At 37.2% G+C, this 26623-nt stretch overlaps 1 protein-coding gene across 10 annotated transcripts in view; it reads left to right on the top strand.

Moving 5' to 3' along the window:
- Positions 1-26623, top strand: part of THSD7B (thrombospondin type 1 domain containing 7B) — a 960849-nt gene that overhangs the window by 829103 nt on the left and 105123 nt on the right. For all 10 annotated transcript variants that reach the window (XR_014830551.1, XR_014830550.1, XR_014830553.1 and 7 more), the window contains one exon: positions 23759-23892. Coding sequence is in view for 6 of the 10 variants with exons in the window: in XM_085001332.1 (XP_084857458.1) it covers positions 23759-23892 (134 nt within the window). In the remaining 4 variants the exon portion in view is untranslated. The remainder of the gene's footprint in view (positions 1-23758; positions 23893-26623) is intronic.

Below are 26623 nucleotides of genomic sequence, written 5' to 3'. Positions count from 1 at the left end.
GAGAAATCTCTAGTGACAAGCTGAAGAGGTTTTTTTTCTTTTCTTTTCTCTTCTTTTCTTTTCAATTAAAGTATAATTGATTTATAGTGTTGTGCCAATTTCTGCTATACAGCAGAATGATTCAGTTATACATATGTATATATTATATATATATATATATACACACACACACACATTCTTTTTGTAATATTATTTTCCACCATGATCTATCCCAAGAGACTGGATATAGTTACCTGTGCTGTACAGTAGGGTCTGATCTCTTATCCATTCTATATGTAACAGTTTGCACCTACTAATCCCAAACTCCCAGTCCATCCTACTCCCCCCTCTCCTTGGCAACAGCAAGTCTGTCCTCGATCTGTGAGTCTGTTTCTGTTTTTCAGATAGGTTCATTTGTGCTACAGTTTAGATTCCACATATAAGTGATATCATATGGTATTTGTCTTTCTTTTTCTGACTTAACTTCATGAGAATCTCTAATTGCATCCTTGTTGCTACATATGTATTAAGACTAGTGACTTTTTGCTAAGAGGGCTATATACCATGCTGCCTGACTCACTCAACCTGGTAGATTGTTTTAGCTTACTGACCCAAAATGTTTCATTTTGTTGACTTAAAGTCATTCATTTTTTTTTTTAGGTTGAAAATAGTGAATGTTCTCCTCCTAATACATCACATATTTCTTTCTAAATAATCAATCCTTCATCTTATTGAGTAGTATATTTTATTTTTATTTTACTTTACACCAAAAAGGATCCCATTTGAAAATTTCCTTCAAAACTTGGTCATACAATATAAAAACTGCGACATTAAAAGCTTAGTATAGATTATAATGTCATATAAAATGGACTGTGAGCTGTAGAGAAGAGATTAGCAAATATAATTTTGCAGGCAATAAGATCTCTGTCACAGCTACTTAGTTCTGCCATAGTAGTACCAAAGCAATACATACATGAATGAGCATGGCTATAACTCAGCAAAACCTGATTTAAAGAAATAGGCAATGTTGGTGAAACTAATGGAGAAAAGTTCTCCCTAAATCCTCTCCTGCATAATAGCAAGAAGAACACTGGAAAAAATAATCTAAATCAAGTTTCTCAGAACTCTGTAAATTAATCAAAAGCTTGCTGCAATCTGAGGATCTGTTTGTTTTGTGTTTGTTTTGTTTTGTTTTTCCAAGAAAAATGGCTGAATCTCAAACAGAAAATTTTATGGCATTTTTAGCTTAACCTTGCTTCCATGTCCCTAAACCCAACTCCACAGTAGACTTGAAAGAAGCTGCCTATAATCATGTTTTATTTTTTTAAATCAGCATCTGGCAGCCACTGGAGAGGACTAAACAGGGTTAGGCCTCCTTCAAAGTCCTATTCTTGAAAAAATATCATTATTTGACTGTCCGATGTTCACTGGAATACCCTGCTCACAGACTGTCTTTGTTTGACCTGACTCAGAACTAGCCCAATATGAACAGCTTTTTCCTTGGAACATTAGTCCAAAATAATCAGAGAATTGTTTAGCTTGTGTCTACCTGGAAGAGTAGGTAACAGTAGGCACAAACAGTAGGGTAACAAAAAGCATAAAAGGGGTCTTTTGTTATTCCATACAAATTTTAGAATTATTTGTTCTAGTTCTGTGAAAAATACCATTGGTATTTTGATGGGGATTACATTGACTCTGTAAATTGTTGTTTTGTGGGGTTTTTTGGTTTGTTTGTTTTTCCAGTCCAAGAGCGTGGTATATTTTTCTGTTCATTTGTGTCATCTTCAGTTTCTTTCATCAATTTCATTCATCCTTGCTTCAGTTATAAATTAATTTTATTAATGCTCTTTCTGAAATTTGTTATTAGGGTATATAAATGTAACAGATATATATACTAATTTTGTATTCTGAAACTTTACTGCACTTATTGATAAGCTCTAGTAGTTTGCTAGTGGCATCTTTAGGATTTTCTACATATAAAATTATGTTGTCTGCAAATAGTGATGGTTTCCCTTTGCCTTCCCAATTTGGATGCTTTTTATTTCTTTTCCTTGCCTAATTGTTGTAGCTATAGTTCCCAATATTATGTTAAATGAAACTGGCAAGAATTGGCATTCTTATCTTGCTTATGATCTTATAGGGAAAATTTCAGCTTTTCATCATGGCGTTACACGATGTTAGATGTGGGTTTGTCATATATGGTCTTTATTAAGTTGAGGTACATTCCCTCTGTACTCACTTCGTTGAAAGTTTTCATCATAAATTAAAAGCTCGATTTTTTTCAAATGCTTCTTCTTGATCAATTGAGATGATCAACATGGATGGACTTTGAGGATATTATGCTAAATGAAATAAGTCAGAGAAAGACAAATATAACATGATTTCAGCTATATGTAGAATTAAGAAACAAAGCAAATAAAGTAAAACCAGATTCAAAGATACAGAGAACTGGCTATTGGTCGCCATAGGGAGGAGACATTGGGCTGTGAGTGAAATGGGTGAGGGATAGAGAGGTACAAACTTCCAGTTATAAAGTGCATGTGTCATGGGGATAGTGTAAATCATGGGAAATATAGTCACTAAAATTGTGTTAACTTTGTATGGTGGAAGATGGTAACTAGACTTAGTGTGGTGATTATTTAGAAAATGTATATAGACATCAAATCACTATGCCATACATATGAAACTAATATAATACCATATGCTAGTTATACTAAAAAAAAAAAAAAAAAAAGTTTAAAAGAAAAGGCTAGAAGATGAGATATCCATAGGGGTTTTGAAAAACTCTGACTCTTCCTGAGAAGTAAAAGGCCATGCACATGCACGGGGCAGCGCGCACACTCAGGAAAGCCCCTGCAATACATTTTCTCCTCAGACTAAACTTGAGGCCCTGTGCAAGCAGAAAGTGAGGACAAAGGTGGAGTGGTAAATAGCCTAGCCTAATGCTGAATGTATGCTCTAACCCATAGAGCCCCTCAGCAAAGACTGGAAGATTTACTGGTACTAGGCATTAAAGAAAATCTCTGGAAAATCATTAAACAGAGACATCATTAGACATGACAAACAATGTAGACTTCACATAGCTACTTCCAAAAAGTTACTAAACAAATAAACCATAGCAATAATAAATAGTAACAGCAACAAACACTGGTGCGGGGGGGACAGAATCTGGTCTCCATAGTTGCCATATTACATTTCTAGTGTTCAGTTTTCAACAAAAAAATATGAGATATGCAAAGGAAAAATTATGGAATATATACAGGAAGAAGTCAATAGAAACTGTTTCTGAGGAAACTGAGAAATTGGGCTCATTAGACAAAAATTTTGAAATAGTTATTTTAAATATATTTAAGAAACCAAAGAAACCATGATGGCAAAGCAAGTAGAGAATATCAATAACAAAATTGAAATTAAAGAAAGAATCAAACAGATAACCTGAAATTAAAAAAGTACAGAAAACGGAGTTCCTGTTGTGGTGCAGTAGAAATGAATTCAACTAGTATCTATGAGTATGCAGGTTCAATCTCTGGCCTCACTCAGTGGGTTGGGGATCTGGTGTTGCTATGAGCTATAGTATACATCGGTGACATGGCTTGGATCCCACATTGCTGTAGCTGTGGCATAGTCTGACAGATGCAGCTCTGAGTCGACCCCTAGACTGGGAACTTCCATTTGCCACTGGCGTGGCTCTATAAAGAAAAAAAGAGGAAGATGTACAAAAAATGAAATAAAAATTTAACTAAATGGTCTGAACAGTATATTTGGACAGAGAGGAAAAAATAATTAAATTAATTAAAACATATGTCAAGTAAGATTATGCAGTCTGAAGAATAAAAATAAAATAAAATAAAATAATGAAGAGAAATGTATAGAGCTTCAGAAATCTTTGAGACACTATCAAGCATTTAAACATATGCATTATGGGAGTTCCAGGTAAAGAGGAAAGATGTGAAGGAGAAATAATTTTTGAAGAAGTAAGGGCCCAAACTTCCTAAATTTGGTGAAAAAAGAAACACATCAATATACACATTTAAAAACTCAACAAACTCCAATAGGATAAAGTCAAAGAAATCTACACATAGACAAATCATAATAAAAACTGTCAAAGTTGAAGAGAATATTGAAAGCAGCAAGAGAGAAATGACTCATCATTTACAAGTGATCATCAATATCAGGATTAATAGCTAAATTCTCATCAGATACTGTTAAGTCCAGAAGGCAGGGAGAAGATACATTCAACATTCTGTCGCGGGGAAGGGAGGGAAGGAGAAAAAAGCATCAAACTAATAAAACCTAAAAAAGCTTTTGCACAGCAAAGGAAACCATAAAAAAAGACAACCTACAGAACGAGAGAAAATAGTTTCAAGCAATGCAACTGACACGAGCTTAACCTCTAAAATATACAAACAACTTATGTAACTCAACAGCAAAAAAAACAACCCAATTGAAAAATGGGCAAAAGACCTGAATAGACATTTCTCCAAAGAAGATATACAGATGGCCAACAAGCACATGAAAAAATGCTCCACATCAGCAATTATTAGAGAAAGGCAAATCAAAACTACTATGAGTACCACCTCACACTGGTCAGAATAGCCATCATTAACAAGTCAAAAAACAGCAAATGCTAGAGAGAGTGTGGAGAAAAGGGTACCTGCTACACTGCTGGTGGAAATGTAAATTGGTACAACCGCTGCAGATAACAATATTGAAGTACCTCAGAAAACTAAACTTAGAACTACCATATGACCCAGCAATCCCAGTCTTGGGCATATATCTGGACAAAATTTTCCTTGAAAAAATATATGCACCTGAATGTTCATTGCAGCACTACTCGCAATAGCCAAGATGTAGAAACAACCTAAATGTCCATTGACAGAGGAATGGATTAAGAAGATATGGTATATATACACTATGGAATACTACTCAGCCATAAGAAAGAACAAAATAATGCCATTTGCAGCAACATGGATGGAACTACAGACTCTCGTACTAAGTAAAGTTAGTTTAGAAAGAGAAAGACAAATACCGTATGATATCACTTATATCTGGAATCTAATATATGGCACAAATGAACCTTTCCACAGAAAAGAAACTCATGGACTTAGAGAACAGACTTGTGGTTCCCAAGGGGGAGGGGCAGGGAGAGGGATGGACTGGGAGTTTGGGGTTAATAAATGCAAACTATTGTATTTGGTATAGATAAGCAATGAGCTCCTGCTGTATAGCACAGGGAACCAGATCTAGTCACTTGTGATGGAACATGATGGAGGATAACATGAGAAAATAAATAGGGGTCACTTTGCTGTACAGTGGAAATTGACAGAACACTGTAAATCGACTATGATGGAAAAAAATAAAAATCATATAAAAATAATTTAAAAAAAGAATTTTGTATCCTGTAAGATTGTCCCTTAGAAATGAGGGAAACTTAAGAAACTCTCTCATCAACTAAAACAGAAAGAATTCATTGATAGCAGACTGGCCCTACACAAAATACTAAAGGGAGTATTTCATGCTGCAATGAAAGGACAGTATATACAGTAATTCAAATATACATGAAGAAATAAAGAGTACTAGTAATAGTAAAGGTAAACTGTATAAGTACAGAACAGTCTAGCCTGTAACACCAGAATATACTTTCTTCTCAAATGTACGTGGAGCATTCTTCAGGATAGGCCATATGTTGGGGGCACATAACAGTCTCAATAAATTCAAGTGGATTAAAATCATACAAAATATGCAAGGGAATAGGAATAGCCAAAACAATCCTGAGAAAACAAATCTCAAAGACTCTTCTAATTTCAAAACTTTTTACAAAGCTACAATAATTAACAATTGTTATACATTAGGACAGGTCTGTAGATAAATGGAATAGAACCAAGAATCTGGAAATAAACCCACACATTTATGATAATTGATTTTTGACACGGGTGCTGCATTAGTGTCCTATTACTGCTGAAAGAAATTATCACAAATTTAGTGACTTAGAACAATGTAAATTATCTTACAGTTCAGGAGGTGAAAAGTCCAAAATAAATCTCTTAAATGTCAGCAAGACAAATTCCTTTTGGAAGCCACAAAGGAGATTCTATTTCTTTCCTCTTCCAGTTTCTAGAGTTTGCCATGACTCACAGTGAGTACATCATTTTCATATCACCCCATATATCTGACCTTTCTGTGATCCTCTTAGAAAGACACTTTTAACTCCATCTGGCCCACCTCATAATCCAGGATTATCTATCAATATACTTAACCACATCCTCAGAGTCCCTCTTGCTATATAAAATAACATTCACTGACTCCAGGGACTAGGACATGAATATCTTTGTGAAACTCTTGTTTGGTGTAACACAGATGTCAGTAGAGTTTAATGAAGAGAAAGTAGTCTTTTCAACAAATGGTGCTTGAACGACTGGATATCCACATGCAATGGATGAATTTGTATCACCCTCTTACAGCATATACAAAAATTAACTCAAAATTGATCAAAGACCAAAATATAGCTACAACTAGAAAACTCTTAAAAGAAAACATCAGTATAAACCTTTGAAATCTTGGATCAGGTAGTGGATACCTGAAATTCAAGCAACCACAAGGAAAGAAAGGTAAATTCGACTTCATCAAAATTACAAACTTTTTCCAATTCAAAGGAAACAATCAAGAAAGCATAAACACCACCCACAGAATAGGAAAAAATATTTGTAAATCATATATTTTATAGGGATGTAGTGGTCAGGATATATAAAGAAGGCTTATGACTCAAAAGTAAAAAGACAAGTAACGCAATCATTGGGCATCAGGTCTTGAATAGAAATTTTTCCAAAGAAAATATGCAAATGACCAGTATTCAGATGCTAAACTTCAGTATTCATTAGGGAGATATAAAACAAAGCTACAATGAGAAATCACTTCACATCCACTAAGATGCCTATAATTGAAAATTGACAATAATAAGTATTTGAAATAATATAGAGTACTTGTAACCCTCATGCATTGTTGGTGGAAATATAAAATGTAGCACTGTGGAAAACTCAGAAGCAGTTCCTCAAAAAGGTAAACATAGTTACCACATGACACAGAAATTCCATTCCTAGGTGTATAATCAGGAGAATTGAATAAATATCTATCCATGCAGATACTTGTACACAAATGTTCATAGCAGCATTATTCATAAAAGCCAAAAGATGGAAACAACATAAATGTTCATCAACTTGAAGAATGGATAAATAAATTTGGTATATCCATAAAAATGAGTGTTATTCATTCGTAAACAATTATGAAGTACTTATTTGTGCTACAACATGAAGGAACTTTGAAAATGTTATTCTAAGCAAAGTAAAAAGATACAAAATGCTGTGTATATATATATATATATATTTTTTTTTTTTTTTCTTTTTTGGCCACACCTGGGGCATATGGAAGTTCCCAAGCCAGGGATCAAATCTTAGCCATAGCTGCAACCTACAACACAGCTGTGGCAACGCCAGATCACTAATCCACTGTGTCGCAGCAGGAACCATTCAGGCCATATGTTTTTATGATTCCATTCATATGATGTGTTTATAGTTTTCACACATAAAATGAAAGAATTTGCATCATCTTTATCCAGTGTCTAAGGAGATTCCTGGTCTTACGCAGTAGAAAATCAGTAAATGTCTAACGAATTAATGAATTAGTAAATAAGTCAGTTGCAAAAGGTCTAGTTGCAACTGTTTAAAATCTCCAGCTGTTAACAGTTTAACTGTTATCAAATTACATTTATCTCTAATGAAGAATGATTTTCATGCTATGCATACTCTCTTTTCTTTCTTCTCCTAATCAATACCTTATTCTCTACCTTGTAGGCCATAAATGATCCCTAAATTGTTCATAGTTTTTAATTAGAGCTTTCAGCACAGGGCACTTTTTATGCCTCAGCTATAAAATTAATGACTTTTTTTTCGGAAGGTACTCAAGAGAATATCAAAAATTGATGTGGCTATGTAAAAAGCTTTTTCTATCTTTATCAGAAATAATAATGCTCTTTCTAGAATGACTCGGGTTGTTTTGCTGGCTTAGCTGTTACTGATGTGCATCTCTTTTTCTCAGTGAGGTATGAGATGACCAGAGGATAAAACTTCAAGGCCTATGTCTCTTTCGATTTGTCACCTCCTCCTAACATTGAGGATGCAGTGTGAAAAACTCTTCAAAGTTTAGGAGTTCCCATTGTGGCTCAGCAGGTTATGAACCTGACTGGTACCTGTGAGAATGTGGGTTCAATCCCAGGCCTTGCTCAGTGGGTTAAGGATTTGGTGTTACCGTGAGCTGTGATGTAGATGGAGATGCAGCTCGGATCCTGCATTGCTGTGTCTGTGGTGTAGGCTGGCAGCTGTAGCTCTGATTTGACCCCTGGCCTGGGAACTTACATATGGCACAGGTGCAGCCCTAAAAAGCAAAACAAACAAGCAAAAACCCCAAACTATTCAAATTTTATTAGGCTAATCTAGATGAGAGTGTTGGTGTACTTTTGAGGAAGAAAATGATGCCCCTGGAATAGAAGATCATACAGTTTACTTCCAGCTTCAAAATTGCTTCAACCTGATGGATGCCTCAATGCCAATCTCACTTAAAACAAATATTACTGAGTACAGTGACCTCCCTCAAAGTTTCTACCCAGGTACCACTAACTGTACTTCTCTCGACAGTAAAAATGTCAGGTTGTGAAGAGAGTCCCTGAAGCCAGAAATCAATGGCAAAACCTTAATCACAACCCCTTTCTCATAGCTCCCTTCATACTCCTTTGCTCACTAGACCACAGTTAATCCTTAACATGGTACAAAACATCACTTCACCCATCACTGAAATGAAGCCACCCCTGCAGAGGACCACATGATCAATTTAATAGGATCCCTCCCCCAAGGAATTCACTAAGGGAGGACAGGAATCCAATGCAAGTAAATACTTGATGCTGCCTGTCTCCTCAATTGCTCTACAGATGCCATTTCATCAGTTCAAAGCAGTGTGATTCCTGTTAAGGAATAATATTTTAAAAAGCTCCCTCCTGCCCCACCCCAAGTGAGGTGCTAACTCAGATCTAGAACTGTAAGCCCTGTACTTCCTAGTGTTCACTGAAGTTCAACATGCATTGTTTATGAGCCTACTATGGGAGCTGCACATGAAAAATGCTAAGTGCAACCTAAAAGATATAAGAGAAGGTCACTCCCTTCAGAGAGATCCATTTGTCACAGTGAGCCTGGCTCCTTCATGCCAGCAGGGTCTGCCATTAGTTAATAGGTATGGTGAGTCCTGAACACCTTGAATTGTACTTACCTTCATGGAAAGAAGAAGTCAGTCCTTTTAGAAGCTTGTACTTTTCATAATTAGCTCAAAACACCCATGATTAAGATGGGAAGTGGTTTAATCCTGTTCAATTACTATCACCTATATTAAGAGAAATCAAAAATGAAATCTGAGATGAGAGAATTCTGAAACCATAAAATCTGAGAAATGTAAGAATAACTTTGAGTTTCTTTGGATATATGATTTCAAATCTTAGGACCGGGAGTTTCCACTGTGATACAGTGGGTTAAGAATCCAACTGCAGTGGCTTAGGTCATTACAGAGGCATGGTTTTGGCCCCTGGCCCAATGAATTAAAGCATCCACATTGCTACAGCCATCGTATAAGTCATAGCTACGGCTCAGATTCAATGCCTGGCCTGGGAACTTCCATATGCCGTGGGTGCCACCATAAAAATAGAAAAAAATATGTATCTAAGACCAGAGTATAGTTACAAGCAACTACATTTGAATTATTGATGCATAATACTAAAGTCCTGGAAAGTTCCTACAAAGAGAGCAAACATTTTAACTTCAAGTGATACCGGCATCATGGTTTGTCTATATATGCTTTTCAGCAAATGCTTAGAGGATATTTCTCTACTTATTTGCATTTATGTCAATATGTATCTATTGAGCACAGAGTTTAAACCAAGAACACAGTGTCTAAAGTTCTTTTAGGGTGGGGGAAGGATTGTTTGTAGAAAATATGATATCTGAAACTCTCAGTTCTCCATAAACATCTCAGAAAAGCTGTCATTGGTTATGCCGATGCTATGTATTTATGTTTTAACTTTGTATCAGGTTCAAGTTTATAGAAACTTGCCCACTTTATGTAAATGGGTTAATCAATCATTTTGTAACACATTTTAAGAACTTCTTTGTTAGGTTTTTCAAAGATCCTGCATTTTGAAAGCACCCAGAAATAGTCAGTCTCATCACTTACGTTGTATGTAGTGGTATTTGCTCTTGTCAGACATGACTTCTACCTTATCATCAGCTCTCTTTCCTTTGGTCAAAACAAAATATACTGAAATGGAGGCCAGGTACGGGTCTTCCTTAAACTGTAATTTGCCTTCAGCAATCATCTTCTGCTTTTATCTTGTGAAGTGCCTAAAAGCTCTGTATCAGTCTTTGCCTCTTCCTCACTTTTGGCCTCAGAATAACTGTTTCCCCCAGAATACTCTTTATTCTGTAAGGAAGCAGCTTTCAATTAGTCCCTAAGAAGAGTCTTCAATGGATGAAATTAAGGTGGGAATCAGAGCCAAGATCCCAATTTATCACCATGTAAGTGAATGGCAGGGATTCCATTATCCAATCAATCTTGCCTCTCATTTCTGCAAAGGTCAGGCTGTGCCATCCTTGGTTATAAAACATCACTTGTGGCTCTATGTTTCACTTTAACTTCCTCCTAGACACCTCAGGTTTGTTACGGAAGGACTCACACTAAGAGTTCATATTTTAAAAAGCTATTTTGTATTGTGCCTGGGAGTGTATTTTAACAGGGAAAATTGTTAGAGTGCAATGGAACCTTAAAACTGCTCTCTCATGAATTTATCTGCAGAAGAAAAAGAATACTCTGTGTGTGTGTGTGTATACATGTGACATACAACATCTTGTGCACAGGTCTCTTAGGAATATTTTATAATAATCACTTATACTTTTCTTTTTTTGCCCCAAACTATAAGGAAATAATAATGTTTTCTTTTTTCTTGCATAAAAAGATGTATTGCTCTGTTCCTCTCCTGACTTTTATGAGGAGCCTTTGGACATTAGCCAAATTAGGAATGGGGTTTGCAGACCACACCTCTTATATCTTTCTTTGTTTGTAAATTGGTCTTACTAGACAGAATATAGGCCATTTTGATGGCTCTTTCTTTGGTCCTATTCTAACTCCCTGATAGACTTTGGTGTAAGTGGTACATGAGAACTGATGCATTTCAGGGTAGGAGGGATTTGCATGCTGCCCTGGTTAAAAGATGGTAGTGTAGTGGGCCCAGAGCACTCACTGTATGACAAGAAACATGTGAAAAGGCATTGCTTGCCAATTATGGGGCTTTACCTTTGGACTTCATCCCAGAAGCCAGTTGTGTGCTTGCCTACTGCGAATATCGGGAAGTTCTGAGGAAACCTTCCAAAGACTAGATTGCTTTACAGGTCACACATAACCTCAGATTTAGCCCAACTAGACCAACATAAGATGAAATAAGATGGTGTGAAAGTATTATGAAGAAGTTTTTCTTGGCGAATACCCAAGAATTTCTGCTCCTCTGCTCGTTAGCAACACTCTCTGGAATTCAGGGCACTTCCAAAGCTGATGCCGTTTCTTTCTTCTTATGAGGCTGTTGGTAAAAAAGAGGAAACTTTAATGTGGCAGCAGGTTCTAGAATATACTAATCTTACATGATTTCAACAAAGGAGCATTCATTTTATACTTGTCTCTTTCATTTTCACCACCAAATCTTGGTCTCTTCTTCTTTGTTACGTTGGAAGGATTGTGAAAATAGTGGATATAATCGCTACATTTTATAACCATAACCTCACATTGAGACCTTTTCACATTTCTCAGCCCTCTCACACATTCTCACCTGCCTCACATTGAAGGTGACTAATGTGTGCCATACTTCATTGGAATATCTCTCTTAATTGATATCTCAGAAGGCTTAGTAGCTATCACTGTCTACAAATAAAATTCTGCCTCACCAAATTTCCCATTTACTAACCCCAGGTAGCTGCAGTCTTCAAGCTTCCTCCTCTATGTCCCAGGGCCTTGTCTATAGTTGATGAGAATTATATTTATTAACAATTGTAATATCCTCTTCTTGAGTGGATCCTTTAACCATTAAATAGTGTCCTTCTTTGTCTTTCTTTATGGCCTTCGTTTTAAAGTCTATTTTGTCTGATAATGAGTATTACAACTCCTGCTTTCCTGTCTTGTCCCTTGGCATGAAATGTCTTTTCCCATCCCCTGACTTTCCATCTATATGTGTCCTTTGTTTCTTGTAGACAGCAGATTGAAGGTTTTTGCTTTTTTATCCAGTCTGCCACTCTGTGTCTTTTGATTGGAGCCTTCAGTCCATTGACATTTAAAGTGATTATTGATAGATATGTATTTATCGCCGTTTTAAGCCTTGTTTTCCAGTTGATTCTATGTTTCTCTTTTCTTCTTTTCTTTTTTGGGGTTGGATGGTTTCCATTTGTTTTATGCTTGGGTACTTTTGTTTTCAGTTTTTGTGAATGTAATGATAGGTTTTGATTTGTGGTTGCCCTATTTTTTAAGCATGTTAAGACTTGCCTATATCTACTTGCTTTTGCCTGATAGTCATATAGGCTCAAACACATCATTAAAATTAAAAAAAAAAAAACAAATAATCTATATTTTCTTTTTTTTAACATCTTCATATTTAGATCTGTATGCTGGCTTATTTGAGTGACTGCTTTCCAATTGGGGTTTCCTCCATCCTAATTCTTCTTTTTCTCTTTTTTCCTCTCTATCTTTTTTTTTTTTTTAATTTAGAGAAGCCCTTTCAGTATTTATTTTAGGATGGGTTTAGTATTGAGGTACTCTTTTACCTTTCATTTGTTGGAGAAATTCTTTATTTCCCCTTCTCTTTTAAATGCTATTCTTGCTGGATAGAGCATTCTGGGTTGAAATTTTTTTTGCTTTCAGCACTTTAAATATATCTTGCCATGCCCTTCTGGTCTGTAGTGTTTCTGTAGAGATATCAGATGATAGCCTTATGGGGGTTCCCTTATAAATAATGCTTTGCTTTTCTCTTGCTGCCTTTAGAATCCTCTCTTTATCTTTAACTTTTGCCATTTTTATTATAACATGTCTTGGTGTGGGCCTGTTTGGGTTCAACATCTTTGGGGCCCTCTGTGCTTCCTGTATGTTGATGTCAGTATCCTTTAGATTTGGAAAGTTTTCAGCCATAATTACTTCAAATATATTTTCAAGCCCCTTTTCTTTTTCTTTTCTTTCTGGAATTCCTATTATGTGTAGATTGGCCCGCTTTATATTATCCCACAGGTCTCTTACATTGCTTTCATCAGGTCAGTCTCCCAAAGAACAGAAATAAAAGCAAAAATAAACCAATGGGACCTAATCAAACTAATGAGCTTTTGCAAAGCAATGGAAACCAAAAAGAAAACAAAAAGATAACTTACAGAATGGGAGAAAATAGTTTCAAATGATGCAATTGACAAGGGCTTAATCTCTAGAATATACAAGCAACTGATACAACTCAACACCAAAAAAGCCAACCACCCAATGCAAAAATGGGTGAAAGGCCTGCATAAACATTTCTTCAAGGAATATGTACAGATGGCCAACAAGCACATGAAAAAATGCTCAGCATCCCTGATTATTAGAGAAATGCAAATCAAAACTACCATGAGATACCACCTCACACCAGTCAAAATGACTACCATTAAGAAGTCCACAAATAACAAGCACTGAAGGGGGTGTGGAAAAAAGGAAACCCTCCTGCACTGTTGGTGGGAATGTAAGCTGGTACAACCATTATGGACATCAGTATGGAAGTACCTTAGAAATCTATATATAGAACTACCATATGACCCAGCAATCCCACTCTTGGGCATATATCTAGACAAAACTTTCCTTAAAAAAGACCCATGCACCCACATGTTCATTGCAGCTCTATTCACAATAGCCAAGACATGGAAACAACCCAAATGTCCATCGTCAGAGGGTTGGATTAGGAAGATGGGGTATATGTACACAATGGAATACTACTCAGCCATGAAAAAGAACAAAACAATGCCATTTGCAGCAACATGGGTGGAACTAGAGACTCTCATCCTCAGTGAAGTAAATCAGAAAAAGAAAGACATATACCATATGATATCACTTATATATGAAATCTAATATAAGGCACAAATGAACCTTTCCACAGAAAAGAAAATCATGGACTTGGAGAATAGACTTGTGTTTGCCAAGGGGGAGGGGCAGGGAGTGGGGTGGATTGGGAGCTTGGGGTTGATAGATGTAAGCTATTGCCTTTGGAATGGATTAGCAATGAGATCTGCTGTGTAGCACTGGTAACTATGTCTAGTCACTTATGATGGAGCATGATAATGTGAGAAAATAGAATGTATACATGTATGTGCAACTGGGTCACAATGCTGTACAGTAGGAAAAAATTGTATTGGGGAAACAACAATTAAAAAATTTAGACTAATAAGGCAAGAAATGTCAAAAAAAAGGAATTATATTTAGATATTGGTTTATTGGCTTGCTGGATTGACAAATCTCCCATCCAATGTAGTTCATCATAGATTAATCCCAACTAGGGCTACTCATCCTTGTCCGTTTATATGTGATAGTTCAGCCACACAAATATAGGGTTTCTTTGCCTAAGGAATGTGCAACTTAGATCTTATTGTTTCTTTCTACAAATGCAGTTTTTTAATAATTCAAATTACATTGATTTCCTAGGCATTCTTCAGTAGGCTTCTTACATCCATTACATGAAGAGATAGTTGCCTGTATCCTAGAGTAGGGATAGTGTGATGCTGTCAGCTACTAAGAATGAGTGGCAGCTGTTCAAGACCTTCTTCCAGTAAAGGCCAATAAAGGAATGTAAAGGTTTTCCCAAATCCTTCACTTATGTTGGAGACTTAAATAATATGAGAATTGCAAGTCTCAGTCCTAAACCCCTTCTTCTCCTTTTTTTCATAAACTCCAAGCAATACCTGCCTTTCTTTACCTTTGGACATCTGTTTCTTTTTTTTTTTTTTTTTTAATTTTCCCACTGTACAGCAAGGGGGTCAGGTTATCCTTGCATGTATACATTATAATTACAGTTTTTCCCCCACCCTTTCTTCTGTTGCAACATGAGTATCTAGACATAGTTCTCAATGCTATTCAGCAGGATCTCCTTGTAAATCTATTCTAAGTTGTGTCTGATAAGCCCAAACTCCCGATCCCTCCCACTCCCCCCGCCATCTGTTTCTATAAGCTGAGATCTGATAATCTCTTCTTCATCACTGCCTTATGTCTATAACATGGAAAAATTTGTCGCCTGCCCGAAGGCAAAGTAGTCTGTTTCAATCTCTCTATTGCAATAGGGGGAAAAAAAGCTTTTTCTTCTTCCCCACCTGACGCTGGTGGTCATGTTCTAGACCTAGACTCATTCTGTCTATATATCTATCTATCTATCTATCTAAACTTTGCACCAGAACCCTAGACAGTATCTCATCCATGGTAAGGATAGAAATTTCTCTTCAATGGTCAGGTTTTCATGGTACATTCCAACCCCTATGAGACACATCACTCTTTTGAATTTTATAGTGGTAAGAACACTTGGCATAAGATAGCCCTACCCCTTTTTAACAGATTTTTTAAGTGTATAATACAGTATTGTTAACCATGGGCAGTGTGATACAGCAGATCTCTAGAACTGATTCATCTTGCACAACTTGAATTTTATACGTAATTCTCTATTTTTCCCTCCCCACAGCCCCTGACAACTCCCATTCTGTTCTTTGCTATAGTGAGCTTGACTATTTGAGATACCTCCTATATGTATAATTCATTCAGTATTTACCCTTCTATGATTGGCTTATATTGTGTACAGTCCTCAATACTCATCTCTAACCTCTTTTCTGAAGGGTTACAAGTTCATCTCTTCCAAAGTTTTCTGAAAGTACCAATCAGTTGGCACGTGATTGCTTTTTTTTTTCCGCTTTAGCTTGACTGATAACTGCATTCTGTTCTATGAAAATCAAAAGAGTCACGATGACGGTAGTCCCTAGCATACTGCGAACAATCTCCAAAATCCCATCTGATCTCCTATCACAGCATGGCAGTGGGTGGCTCCTCCCAGTTGAGACTCTGGAGTGAGGTTCCTTCTCATATTCTATTTGTTATGATTGTTTACACAGTGCTGTGGTACAGAATGGGCACTGTTTACCTTGCCCCAAGTTGCCTGTGGCAACATGTTCCCTCAGTTCCACAGCACATACCAGGAACAGAGGGCTTCTGATTTGCACTTGTGAGTGTGTGTGTGTGTGTGTATGTGTGTGTGTGCGTGCATGTGCATGCACACGTGCACACACATGAGAATTTCACTGTAGAATATCCCGTACTTTTTGAGAGCTATACAATAACAATTTTTCTTACTGATGTCCCTCACTATGTAGTTCACTTTAAGACCATAGTTTATTTTTATATTTGCTTAAATAATGCACAATAAGAAATGTAAATATGCTCAAGGGGGGAATATATTATTATGCGTTAAAAAAAGCATTTCTGCATATTCATCATTATAAACAGTGTAACCTCTATCAGCACAGGTAACTGAGCTTAATCATGGCCTTTTGGATGTGGGTTTTGGGGTTCCTCTCTAGTAAACACCCTCTGTAATGGGTAGGCTGAATGTGACATCCTTCCTTGAAGGAGGAAGGAAACCTAGGGAAGGGGAAGAAGTACATACATGGCTTGAGGGCCACACTTAATCAGTATCATTCCCAAGCTTTTCCCCCTCCTATCCTTCCAGCCCCTGCATGGGAGAGAAATAGGTCTGTGAGGATGGCAGAGACAGTTTAGCTGTGCATGAAGGTTGGTCTTGATAATGAAGACTTAAAAGATCAGCAGTGATATTCAGGCCAGAGGGACAGGGTTAAGTGCTATAGACTATTAGAAAATGAAAAGTAAAGAATCTAGAAATTAGAACTTCTCATGAAATGCCTATTTACACATTCACTTTTAGAATGTGTGTTTTGTTATTCTGTGTGTTTTATCTGTTTAAATATAAATAGTTTAAGGCATAACCTCTTTGTTAGTCCGTTTATTCTGTTCCTTGTATGTAAAGGGATTGGTTCCCTGAGTGTTTGATTTTAGAACATTGTGTTCTTATTTAACCTGGATTGAGAAGATTTCTCTCTTTTTTTTTTTTTTTTTTTTTGTCTTTTTGCCATTTCTTGGGCCGCTCCCATGGCATATGGAGGTTCCCAGGCTAGGGGTCGAATCAGAGCTGTAGCCACCGGCTTACACCAGAGCCACAGCAACGCGGGATCCGAGCCGCGTCTGCGACCTACATCACAGCTCACAGCAACGATTTCTCTCTTTTTTTTTTTTTTTGTCTTTTTGCCATTTCTTGGGCTGCTCCCATGGCATATGGAGGTTCCCAGGCTAGGGGTCGAATCAGAGCTGTAGCCACCGGCTTACACCAGAGCCACAGCAACGCGGGATCCGAGCCGCGTCTGCGACCTACATCACAGCTCACAGCAACGCCGGATCGTTAACCCACTGAGCAAGGGCAGGGATCGAACCCGCAACCTCATGGTTCCTAGTCGGATTCCTTAACCACTGCGCCATGACGGGAACTCCTGGATTGAGAAGATTTCTAATGAGTGGTTTTAAATACAGCAGTGCCTTGAAGTGAAATGAAAACTTTTAAAATCACAACATTCCCTGCACTAATTTGACAAGTGCTGGAACTAACACTTCTGAGATTATATTTTTGAGACTACAGACAGGGCTTGGCATGAGAATGCATTCATGCTTGGAATAATGCCACAGTTTTCCAGGTCCACACATCAAGTTTGGAAATCACTATTCCTAGGAGTTAGGGAATGAAGCTACCACAGTCATTATTTTAATAAACTTCCCATGGGCTTTAAAATTCAACAACTTATTTGTCAATAAATCTTGCCAATAAAACTTAGTCATCATCATTAAATTCATTTTCAGGCTTTTTAACATCAAAATTGAAATGAAAACATATAATGCATTTTTAAAACCATTCATGAATCTTACACACCAGGAATGATGGTAATCTCTGGGAATTATAAGGATGTCTTTTGGGTTGTTGTGTGGCTAAGGAGGTAGTGTGTAAAAACGTAGTGGGGAGGAGGTTAGCCAGGGCCTCAAAACTGAATATCTGGGCTAAAACTGCCAGTTACCCACACTCCTGAATATGGATCACCTGACTCCAAATCTCCAGAAAATCCTGACTCCAAGTTGCCCTTTTGAGCAACTCATGGCACAGAATAACAGACATGATGATCTTCCCACAAATACCAATTTAAAAATATTTGTGATATTTTGTTAACCCATCATCTTCACACAAAGAATTGCAAACATTCAAAACACACAGAACTGATTCAACTTGGGGGTAGGGTAGTTAGTTTTCTGAGATATTTCTTGGATTTCTCATAGGGTGAGAAGAGATTCCATACCCAAAGACTAGGAATTAATTGCTTAGGTAATATTTTTAATAAATAAAGTAATATGCATCATTTATAGGCATCTTGAAATATTCAGGTCTTGGCTTTACTTTTTCAGGAACTAATAAATGTTAGCATTGTCTTCATCACTGAAAAGATAGTGACTATTTCTGCAAGCATAGTGACAAGCTAAACAGGCAGAGCCCAGGAAACCTTGGTGTCACCAGAGTGGGATTTTCAAATAATCTCAGTTTGAGCACCAGCTCATGTATAAGTCATACATGACTAACTTAGCTTCTTCAAGTTCCTGTAAATAAGGATCACACCAACCTTGTCTGAAATGATTGTGATAATCAAGACCTATGACACAGAATGTCTTGTATAAGTCATCAGGATGCACAGAGCGTTATCATAGCATCATTGATAACCAGGGACCAATGATGAGCATGGTGTAAAGCATGTGGGTGCAGCTGCATTGAGACTGTACTTTTTAAGCATTGCATATACACACTATATTGTGCACAGATATAAATTCATGATGAACAAAGATGGAACCAAAAGATCATTTGTGTAAATGTGATACTTTCCAGCCAGTTCACCAAGTCATAATGAAGGAGAGCATAATTTCATGGCTGATTGGATAAGAAGAGGTACAGAATTTGGAAAGGTGAGGGAAGGTATAGCCTAGCGGACCTTTTTGAGAGGAAAAATGTGAGCCCTGGATAAAGGAAGGAAGTACAGAGAAACAGAAAACGACTAGCAAGGAAGATCTTTGAATTAAGGGATGAGGATCATAGACCTGATTAAATACAAAATTGTGCATCTTTGCTTATGAACTCACAACGTTTGGGGGGAGAGGGGAAGCCAAGTGCTTTACTGAGACCATTACTTCTCCTGGAGACCATTGTCTTTCACAATCCAATGGGACAGACCCTGGCTCTGACTTGCAGGAATCTCTAGTTCCAGCTGGGCCTTTGAACTGAATTTCAGATTCTACTAAGGACCCACAATGCCCAGCAAGGAGGTCCCAAGCCTGAATGTTTCTACCTGGGTCTTGCCTCACAGCTTCATTGGAGCAAAAAGTTATTGCTACAGAAAACTGTAGGCCATGAATTTTCCTTTGTTTTTGTTTTTATTGTGGTTGTTGTTGGGTTATTTGATTTAAGGCCTTGAACCCCAAGCCTCTGATATATAATAATGACAACTGCTGAACCAAGACCCTGCTTCCAAGTTTATACCAGTCAGTCTATAGTTGGAGAGTGGCATCAGGAAAGAGCACTTAATTAAATCCATCAGTTACAGTGAGCAAAGGCTTATTTAATAAATATTTAAAAACTGACTCAATAAATGTGTTTATGACTCTGAAACTACAAAATTATAAAATACCAATATAGAAGTAATAAATATGATTCTTTACTAGGAAAATGAAATGGTACCTTTCTCAAAGGCTTTTGATTTTTCAGTGGCATTTCTTAGCATTGGTGGCCCTATTAAGCCCTGTTATTTTCTTCCTAATTGTGCCATTTAGAAATGATTTTCATTTAACTTACCCATGGCTCATTTCTCTCCTTTAGAACATTTCCATATGATTCCCTGATAAAGTCCATGCTTTAACACATTTCCATTATGGAACTGTAATAAGCACCAACTAAATAGCAATATGAAATCACCAGAACATAGAGATTAACATGAGAAGAAATTGCATATCTCAGTAGTAAATTTTTATTCTTGAATGCCTGCTGCTTTTTTGCCTCCCTGGGTATTTTTGATTCTCTAGGTAAGATTCCTTGCCTTATGAACAAGGAATCTAAAGAAACAACTCTCACAATTCTTTGAGGACAGCCTTTCTTTCCTGTAACAAAATCATCAAGTAGCACTTTTTGATAACATAGTGATGGCTATTCTTCACCAAAGCCCCATAATGGAAAGAAAAGGTTTTCATTTTTGTCCCCTCTTATTGTACTTTGAACTTTTTAAAATACCCCTTGCATCTTTCATTTATGAACCTCTTTTCTTTAGAAAATTAAATGAGAGTCATTTAGCAATCTGTGCCCTTGCAAAAACTATTTTTAGTTCAGCAAATATTTAATGGATATCACCCCCTTTGGAACATTTTATAAAATGCAGACACCATAGAAATAGAGTCCCTGCCTTCCTAAAACTCAAGTTTTTTTTTTCCCAAGTAGTCATGCAAACACTTATCATCCAGGTCTGACTTTGCTTAAAACCAGAAGTGTATTTAAGTGTGGAGAGTTCAGATTTCATTTCTGTGAGAATATTCTCTCAGTATGATTTATGGTCCAAAATAGACATGTGGCTATTAAGACAAAAAAGAGCTTAAGCAGCCCAAGAGATTAGGAGACATGAAGAGAGATGTAAAGAGGATGACTTCATTGAATGTGTTTGTTCCCTCAGTTCCACACAGCATGGCCCTAATTGCCACCACTGTCCCAGCCCTGCACAGAGGCATCCTGTCATTACCACCTGGGTATGCAACATGGTTGCAATGAGAAATTCTCATGCTAAGTGAAGTAAGTCAGAAAGAGAAAGACAAATAGTATATGATATCACTTATATGTGGAGTCTGAAATGTGGCACAAATGAACCTATCTACAGAATAGAAATAGACTCAAAGACATAGAGAACAGACTTGTGGTTGCCAAAGGGGAGGGTAGAGGGAGTGGGATGGACTGAGAGTTTGGGTTTAGTAGATGCAAAGTGTTACCTTTAGAATGGATAAGCAATGAGGTCTTACTGTATATCCAGTCTCTTGGAGTAGAATATGATAGAAGATAATATGAAAAAAATTATATATATATATATATATGACTGGGTCACTATGCTATATAGCAGAAATTGACACAACAGTATAAATCAACTATACTGTAATACAAGTAAAATTAAAGAAAAATAAACTGGCTGCAAGTTTGCTTAAAACTGTTAACTGTCACTGGGTATCAAAGACGTGCCAACTGGAGTTGTGGGAAAGGCCTTGGGGAAGCAATGGGATTTACTTGGATTTTGAAAGAAGGTAGGGATTTGACATCCAGATGCAACCATATAAGCAATATTAAAATTGCAGAAACATACAAGGAAAAAAAATTCGGTAAATCCATGTGATGTAGACTCTTCAAGAGGCTCCATTTTACACAGCATTGTTCAAAAAATGGGTCAATATCTCCCTACAAAGATCTGCTCCCTGCTTTCCAACAGCTTATCAATGAGGTTAGCAACTCTGCTACAGGTATAGATCACTGGAGCATAAATAATAAAAATAGTAAACCAATATATGAACAGGTGTACAAATGTACATATCAAAGATACATGCAACTAAATTTTTATTTTCCACCTGAGCTTGGGCTTTATATAGGAGGGAGAGTGAAAATTGTAAGCTCTGCTTAGTATGGATAAATTTAGAAAAATAGGTCCATCTCAGACAGGATATCCCATCCATCTGCTCTCAGATTCATGCATGAGTGGTGGGAAAAAATTATTATCTAATACTAATTTTTTCATCCTTCTTGTGTGTGCAAAATGCTGTACCAGACTTTCTTATATCTCTTATGGAAGCCAAAAAGCTTTCTTTAAATTGTCTGATACATATTGAAAAGTTATAAGACAAACCCTTAAGTTCAGTGAAAGCTTGATTTCCGTGGTGTATGTGGGTCAGCTAAACCCTCAACTGGTGTCAGTTTCCTGGTGTCTGTTGGGTTGTGTGTGTGGGGGAGAATGTCACATCTTATCATTGTAGATTTTTCTCTTACCTCTTCTACCCTTTGAGTTTTGGGGGGCAAACTTTGCTCCCTTAAAAGTTATTACCTCCTCATTCTAATGTGGGCACTGCTTCAGGCTCTTTCATCCCATCGTTGTCAGCATTCACAGCGTGATTCTCTTAATTCTTTCCACTTTCCCATTTCCACTTCTATTTTCCCATCTCCTTTCATTCTGCCCTGACATATTTTTCACTTTGTGGTTTCCCTTATTGCTGTATGCCCTACATGAGAAAGCCAAATCGAACCCCACAGTTAAAAATAGTTTCTGACATTATTTGTGATTCCTAAGATGTAGTCCCACAAATAACCTTTTCTCATCTGATTTCCATCTAACATGCTGACAGTGCTCCAATCTTGTTTTCTGATTATCCTATTAAAGAGTGATTTCCCCTGCGTTTAGTGGAAACTTCCAAGTAATAGCTCTTGGATAGCACTGCCTGGTCATCATTTGCAATTTTGTGGAATCAGAAAGGCAAGAGGTGTATAGCAACGGGGCTTAAGTTCTTGTTTAAAAGGAGAAGCATTAATTAACTATTTTGTAATAAGTTGAATCACTGTTCATTAGCATCTTACCCTAGGGCCATCTTTGTGATCTAGAGTAACATAATATATGACCCAAGATCTTTTTTTCCTTACTGGTGGAGAATGCTATTTTCTCTGTTGAGGAGTAATGCATTTTCAATTCATTCTTGAAGAGGCAGACAGATTTAGTTTACTACTCATTAGTGTAAAACTTCAGGAAAAAAAATCAGCACAAACAGATACATAGGAAGTAACCTAAGAATTCATTAACTGTACTCATTGTTTTTACTGTAATTCTATATGGATTTACAGTCAGTAATCACACACAGCCTATAACATGTGTTTATTTATCTTGTGTTTGAGTGTCTGTGTGGGTCTCTGTGTGTTGTGTTTTAGCTAGGCTCTGAAAACATCCTACAGATAGCTAAATTCACATGAATCCACAATGCCCAGGAGGCTAAATGATTGCTGTTAATATTGATCATTTGGGGGCATAAAAAGAAATTTCCGCTGCAAATAATACCACTTGCCTTATGCATTCTAAGAACCTCTTATATTCAAGAGTAAATTTGCCTTACCTATATTTGTTTCAGTTGACATCATAAAGTATATCTGGGAATAGAGTGTACCATATAATTGAGACCTGGACCATCTAATAGATGCTGTGTGAGCTCTTTGAGGGAATGAAAAGAAAATGGAATTCCTACTTGGTGATAGGAAATAACTGTCCTTTGTTCTCTTCTGCAAAGGTATACTATCATATTCTAGTTGACTCCCCCTGTATATTTCTCTAGGCAAGTAAGTAATTTCAGGCAGTCCAAATATATCTTGCTTTGGGGAAATCCAATTTGGCTGTTTGGGCTAGAGTTAGTTCTTGGGTTATGTTCGGCAGACTTTACTAAAAGGTAGGCTATTTTTTCCTAACTTGAACAGTCGTATATAATTTTTTTTCTCCTTTCCTGTTCTTGACAGGTTCATGAGGCAGTCCCATGTTACAGGGAGTGCAATCAGTATTCCTGGGTTGCAGAACACTGGTCTCCATGCAAAATCCACAATGAGCTGAGGTCCCTGCGCTGTGGAGAAGGAACACAGTCTAGGAAAATCAGGTGTGTGGAAATGGAGGTATTTGGGAAATGTGGTTGGCAGTGGAATTTATATAAATTTTTATAAAAACAGTAGTGTTGCTTACCCAAGTACACTCTGGTTTTCACAGCCTATCCTCTGACTTTTGCTCACCTTTAAATATCCCTGGAAGCATCTGTGCCTTGAACTGCCATGTGTATTGTGGGATTCTGTCCGCAGTGCAGCCACAATCCTTAAAGTTTCCTGCAAATGTCTTCAGTGGGAAAACCAACCGCATGGAGTGAGCCCATCCCTATAGTGATTCACGGCCATCACTCTTAACAAATTAGGTGAATCCGACTGTGATGTCTTGTTTCTCTTTTGCTCTGTGGTTCGTATAGTCCATGGACATTCTCTTCATTTTGCATGTCAGTACCATGAAAAGGTCATTTCAAACTTCAACTATTGGCCTTGGAAACTAATATGAAACTACCTATGAACGTAGCAGGATGTATTTTCATATCCAAAGAAAACATCCTTCAAGAATTTAAGGAATGCTAGGTTATTTACCTGGGGAATTTGTTTAAAGTTTTTGTTTTGTAAATAAAGCAGTGGTAAGCAAAGAAAACACTGGGCCTGTGTTCATCACAAATGTCTGTTTAGAAATGATTTGGCAAGACTTTTTTTATGGTTTTTATTTTTTCCTTTGTATTTGGTTTACAGTGTTCTGTCAACTTCTACCGTGTAGTAGAGTAACACAGTCACACTTATACATACGTGTTCTTTTTCTCACATTATCATCCATCATATTCCATCGTAAATGACTATATATAGTTCCCTGTATGCAGCAGGATCTCATTGCTTATCCACTCCAAATACAATAGTTTGCATCTATTAACCCCAGACTCCCAGTCCATCTCACTCCCCGCCCCCGCTTGGCAACCACAAGTCTGTACTCTAAGTCCATGGGTTTATTTTCTCTGGAAAGAAAGGTTCATTTGTGCCATATAATAGATTCCAGATATAAGTAGTATCATACGGTATTTGTCTTTCTTTCTTATTTTTTTTTTTCTTAATCTTTTTCGGGCCACACTCAGGGCATATGAAGTTTCCCAGGCTAGGGGTTGAATAGGAGCTGTAGCTGCTGGCGTACACCTCAGCCACAGCACTACCAGATCCAAGCCACATCTCATGGCACCACAGCTCATGGCAAAACAGGATCCTTAATCTACTGAGTGAGGCCAGGGATTGAACCTGTGTCCTTATAGATACTAGTCAGATTCATTTCTGCTGAGCCACAACTGGAACTCCTCCTGCTTGGAGGAGACTAATTGTTCCAGCTGTCACAAACTTGGGCATCTGCCTCTTTCTCTTCCAAATCTGTGTCTCTGGGGTCCTATTCTATCAAGGCTTTGAGAAATGACTGACTGACCTAGCTGATCAAGGAATATGTGTCAATGAGCTGTGGCATCTCTCACTCTTATCCCAGCCAGGCCTCTTAGTATTACAGCAAAATATCAGGAGAGAAAGGAAAGTTTTAAGAGAATAAATGGCTACTGATAGAATTGTGGCAAGATTGGTTGAAGAAAAACACACTTGAACAAGAGAGCCTTTAAACCATAGATCTCAGCTCAAATGGACAAAGCGTGGCATCCATTAAAAAAAAAAAAGTACAACCAGCAAATACCATGTGTTATGGACTGAAGTGTGCCCCTCCCATCTATGTATTGAAGTCCTAATCTGCAGCGCCTCAGAATGTGGCTATCTTTGGAGATAGGGTTTTTAAAGAGATAATTAATGTTAAATGAGATCATTGCCATGGGCTCTCATTCCATCTGACTGATATCCTTCTAAGTAGAAGAGATTAGAACACAGACATGGAGGAAAGGATCATGTCAAGATACAGGGAGAAGGCAGCTGTCTACAAGCCAATAGAAGAAAGGCATTAGAAGAAACCAAACCTGCCAACACCTTGATCAAAGAAAGACTTTGAGCCTCTTGGACTGTGAGAAATTAAATTTCTGTGCTTTAAGCCACCCAGCATGTAATATTTTATTATGATAGCCCTAGCTAACTAGTACATACTCACTATGTTACATGCTTTACATATATGATCACTTTTAAATATGTGAAGAAGATTTTCTGGATATCTTGCATTCCAAACTGTTACTGGCCTTAATAAAATGGCATTACAGTGAATGAAACAAGTTATCTGTTCACTTTCTTGAAACCTCCAAACTAGGAGACGTCTTCATGTTTTCATGGTTCATACATGACTGCAATCATTTATTCACTCAAAAAATATTTATGAATGCTTGTCTTCTATGTATCAGGCATTGCTCTAGGCACTGGGAACACAAAAGTGAACAAAACAAGCTACTGTCCTCAACAGCAGCAGAGAAAAAATTAAGCACCAAAATTAATATATAATGGAATGTCTTTGCTATAAAATGTCAAGAAGAAAAATAAAATTAGATTGGGTGATAGAGGATACTGTTTTGGAGAGACTGAACAGCAAAATATTTCAGCAAACACCTGAACAAATGTGAGAGACTTTCATGAATGTAAGGATCTTATTAAGAGAATTCCAGAGGGAAGGAGTTTCCAAAGCAGGAACCTTCTTGACTTGTTATAACAAGATGGTTAACACCAAGTCCCATGTGGCTGGTACCAATACTCAAGTTGTATTTCTTCTAAAATAAGGTTAAAGTATGTGTTTCTAACTGCATGATGAAACTATAAAAGATCTGAGACAGCGAATGATATGCTCTTACT

Source organism: Sus scrofa, chromosome 15, assembly GCF_054392235.1.
Source record: "Sus scrofa isolate SSC_HxYL_T2T_F1_AM1 chromosome 15, Sscrofa_HxYL_maternal_Yorkshire_Landrace_v2.0, whole genome shotgun sequence".
NCBI classification, from domain to species: domain Eukaryota; kingdom Metazoa; phylum Chordata; class Mammalia; order Artiodactyla; family Suidae; genus Sus; species Sus scrofa.
The sequence above is the reverse complement of the archived record's forward strand: the minus strand, read 5'-3'. Positions and strand labels throughout refer to the sequence as shown.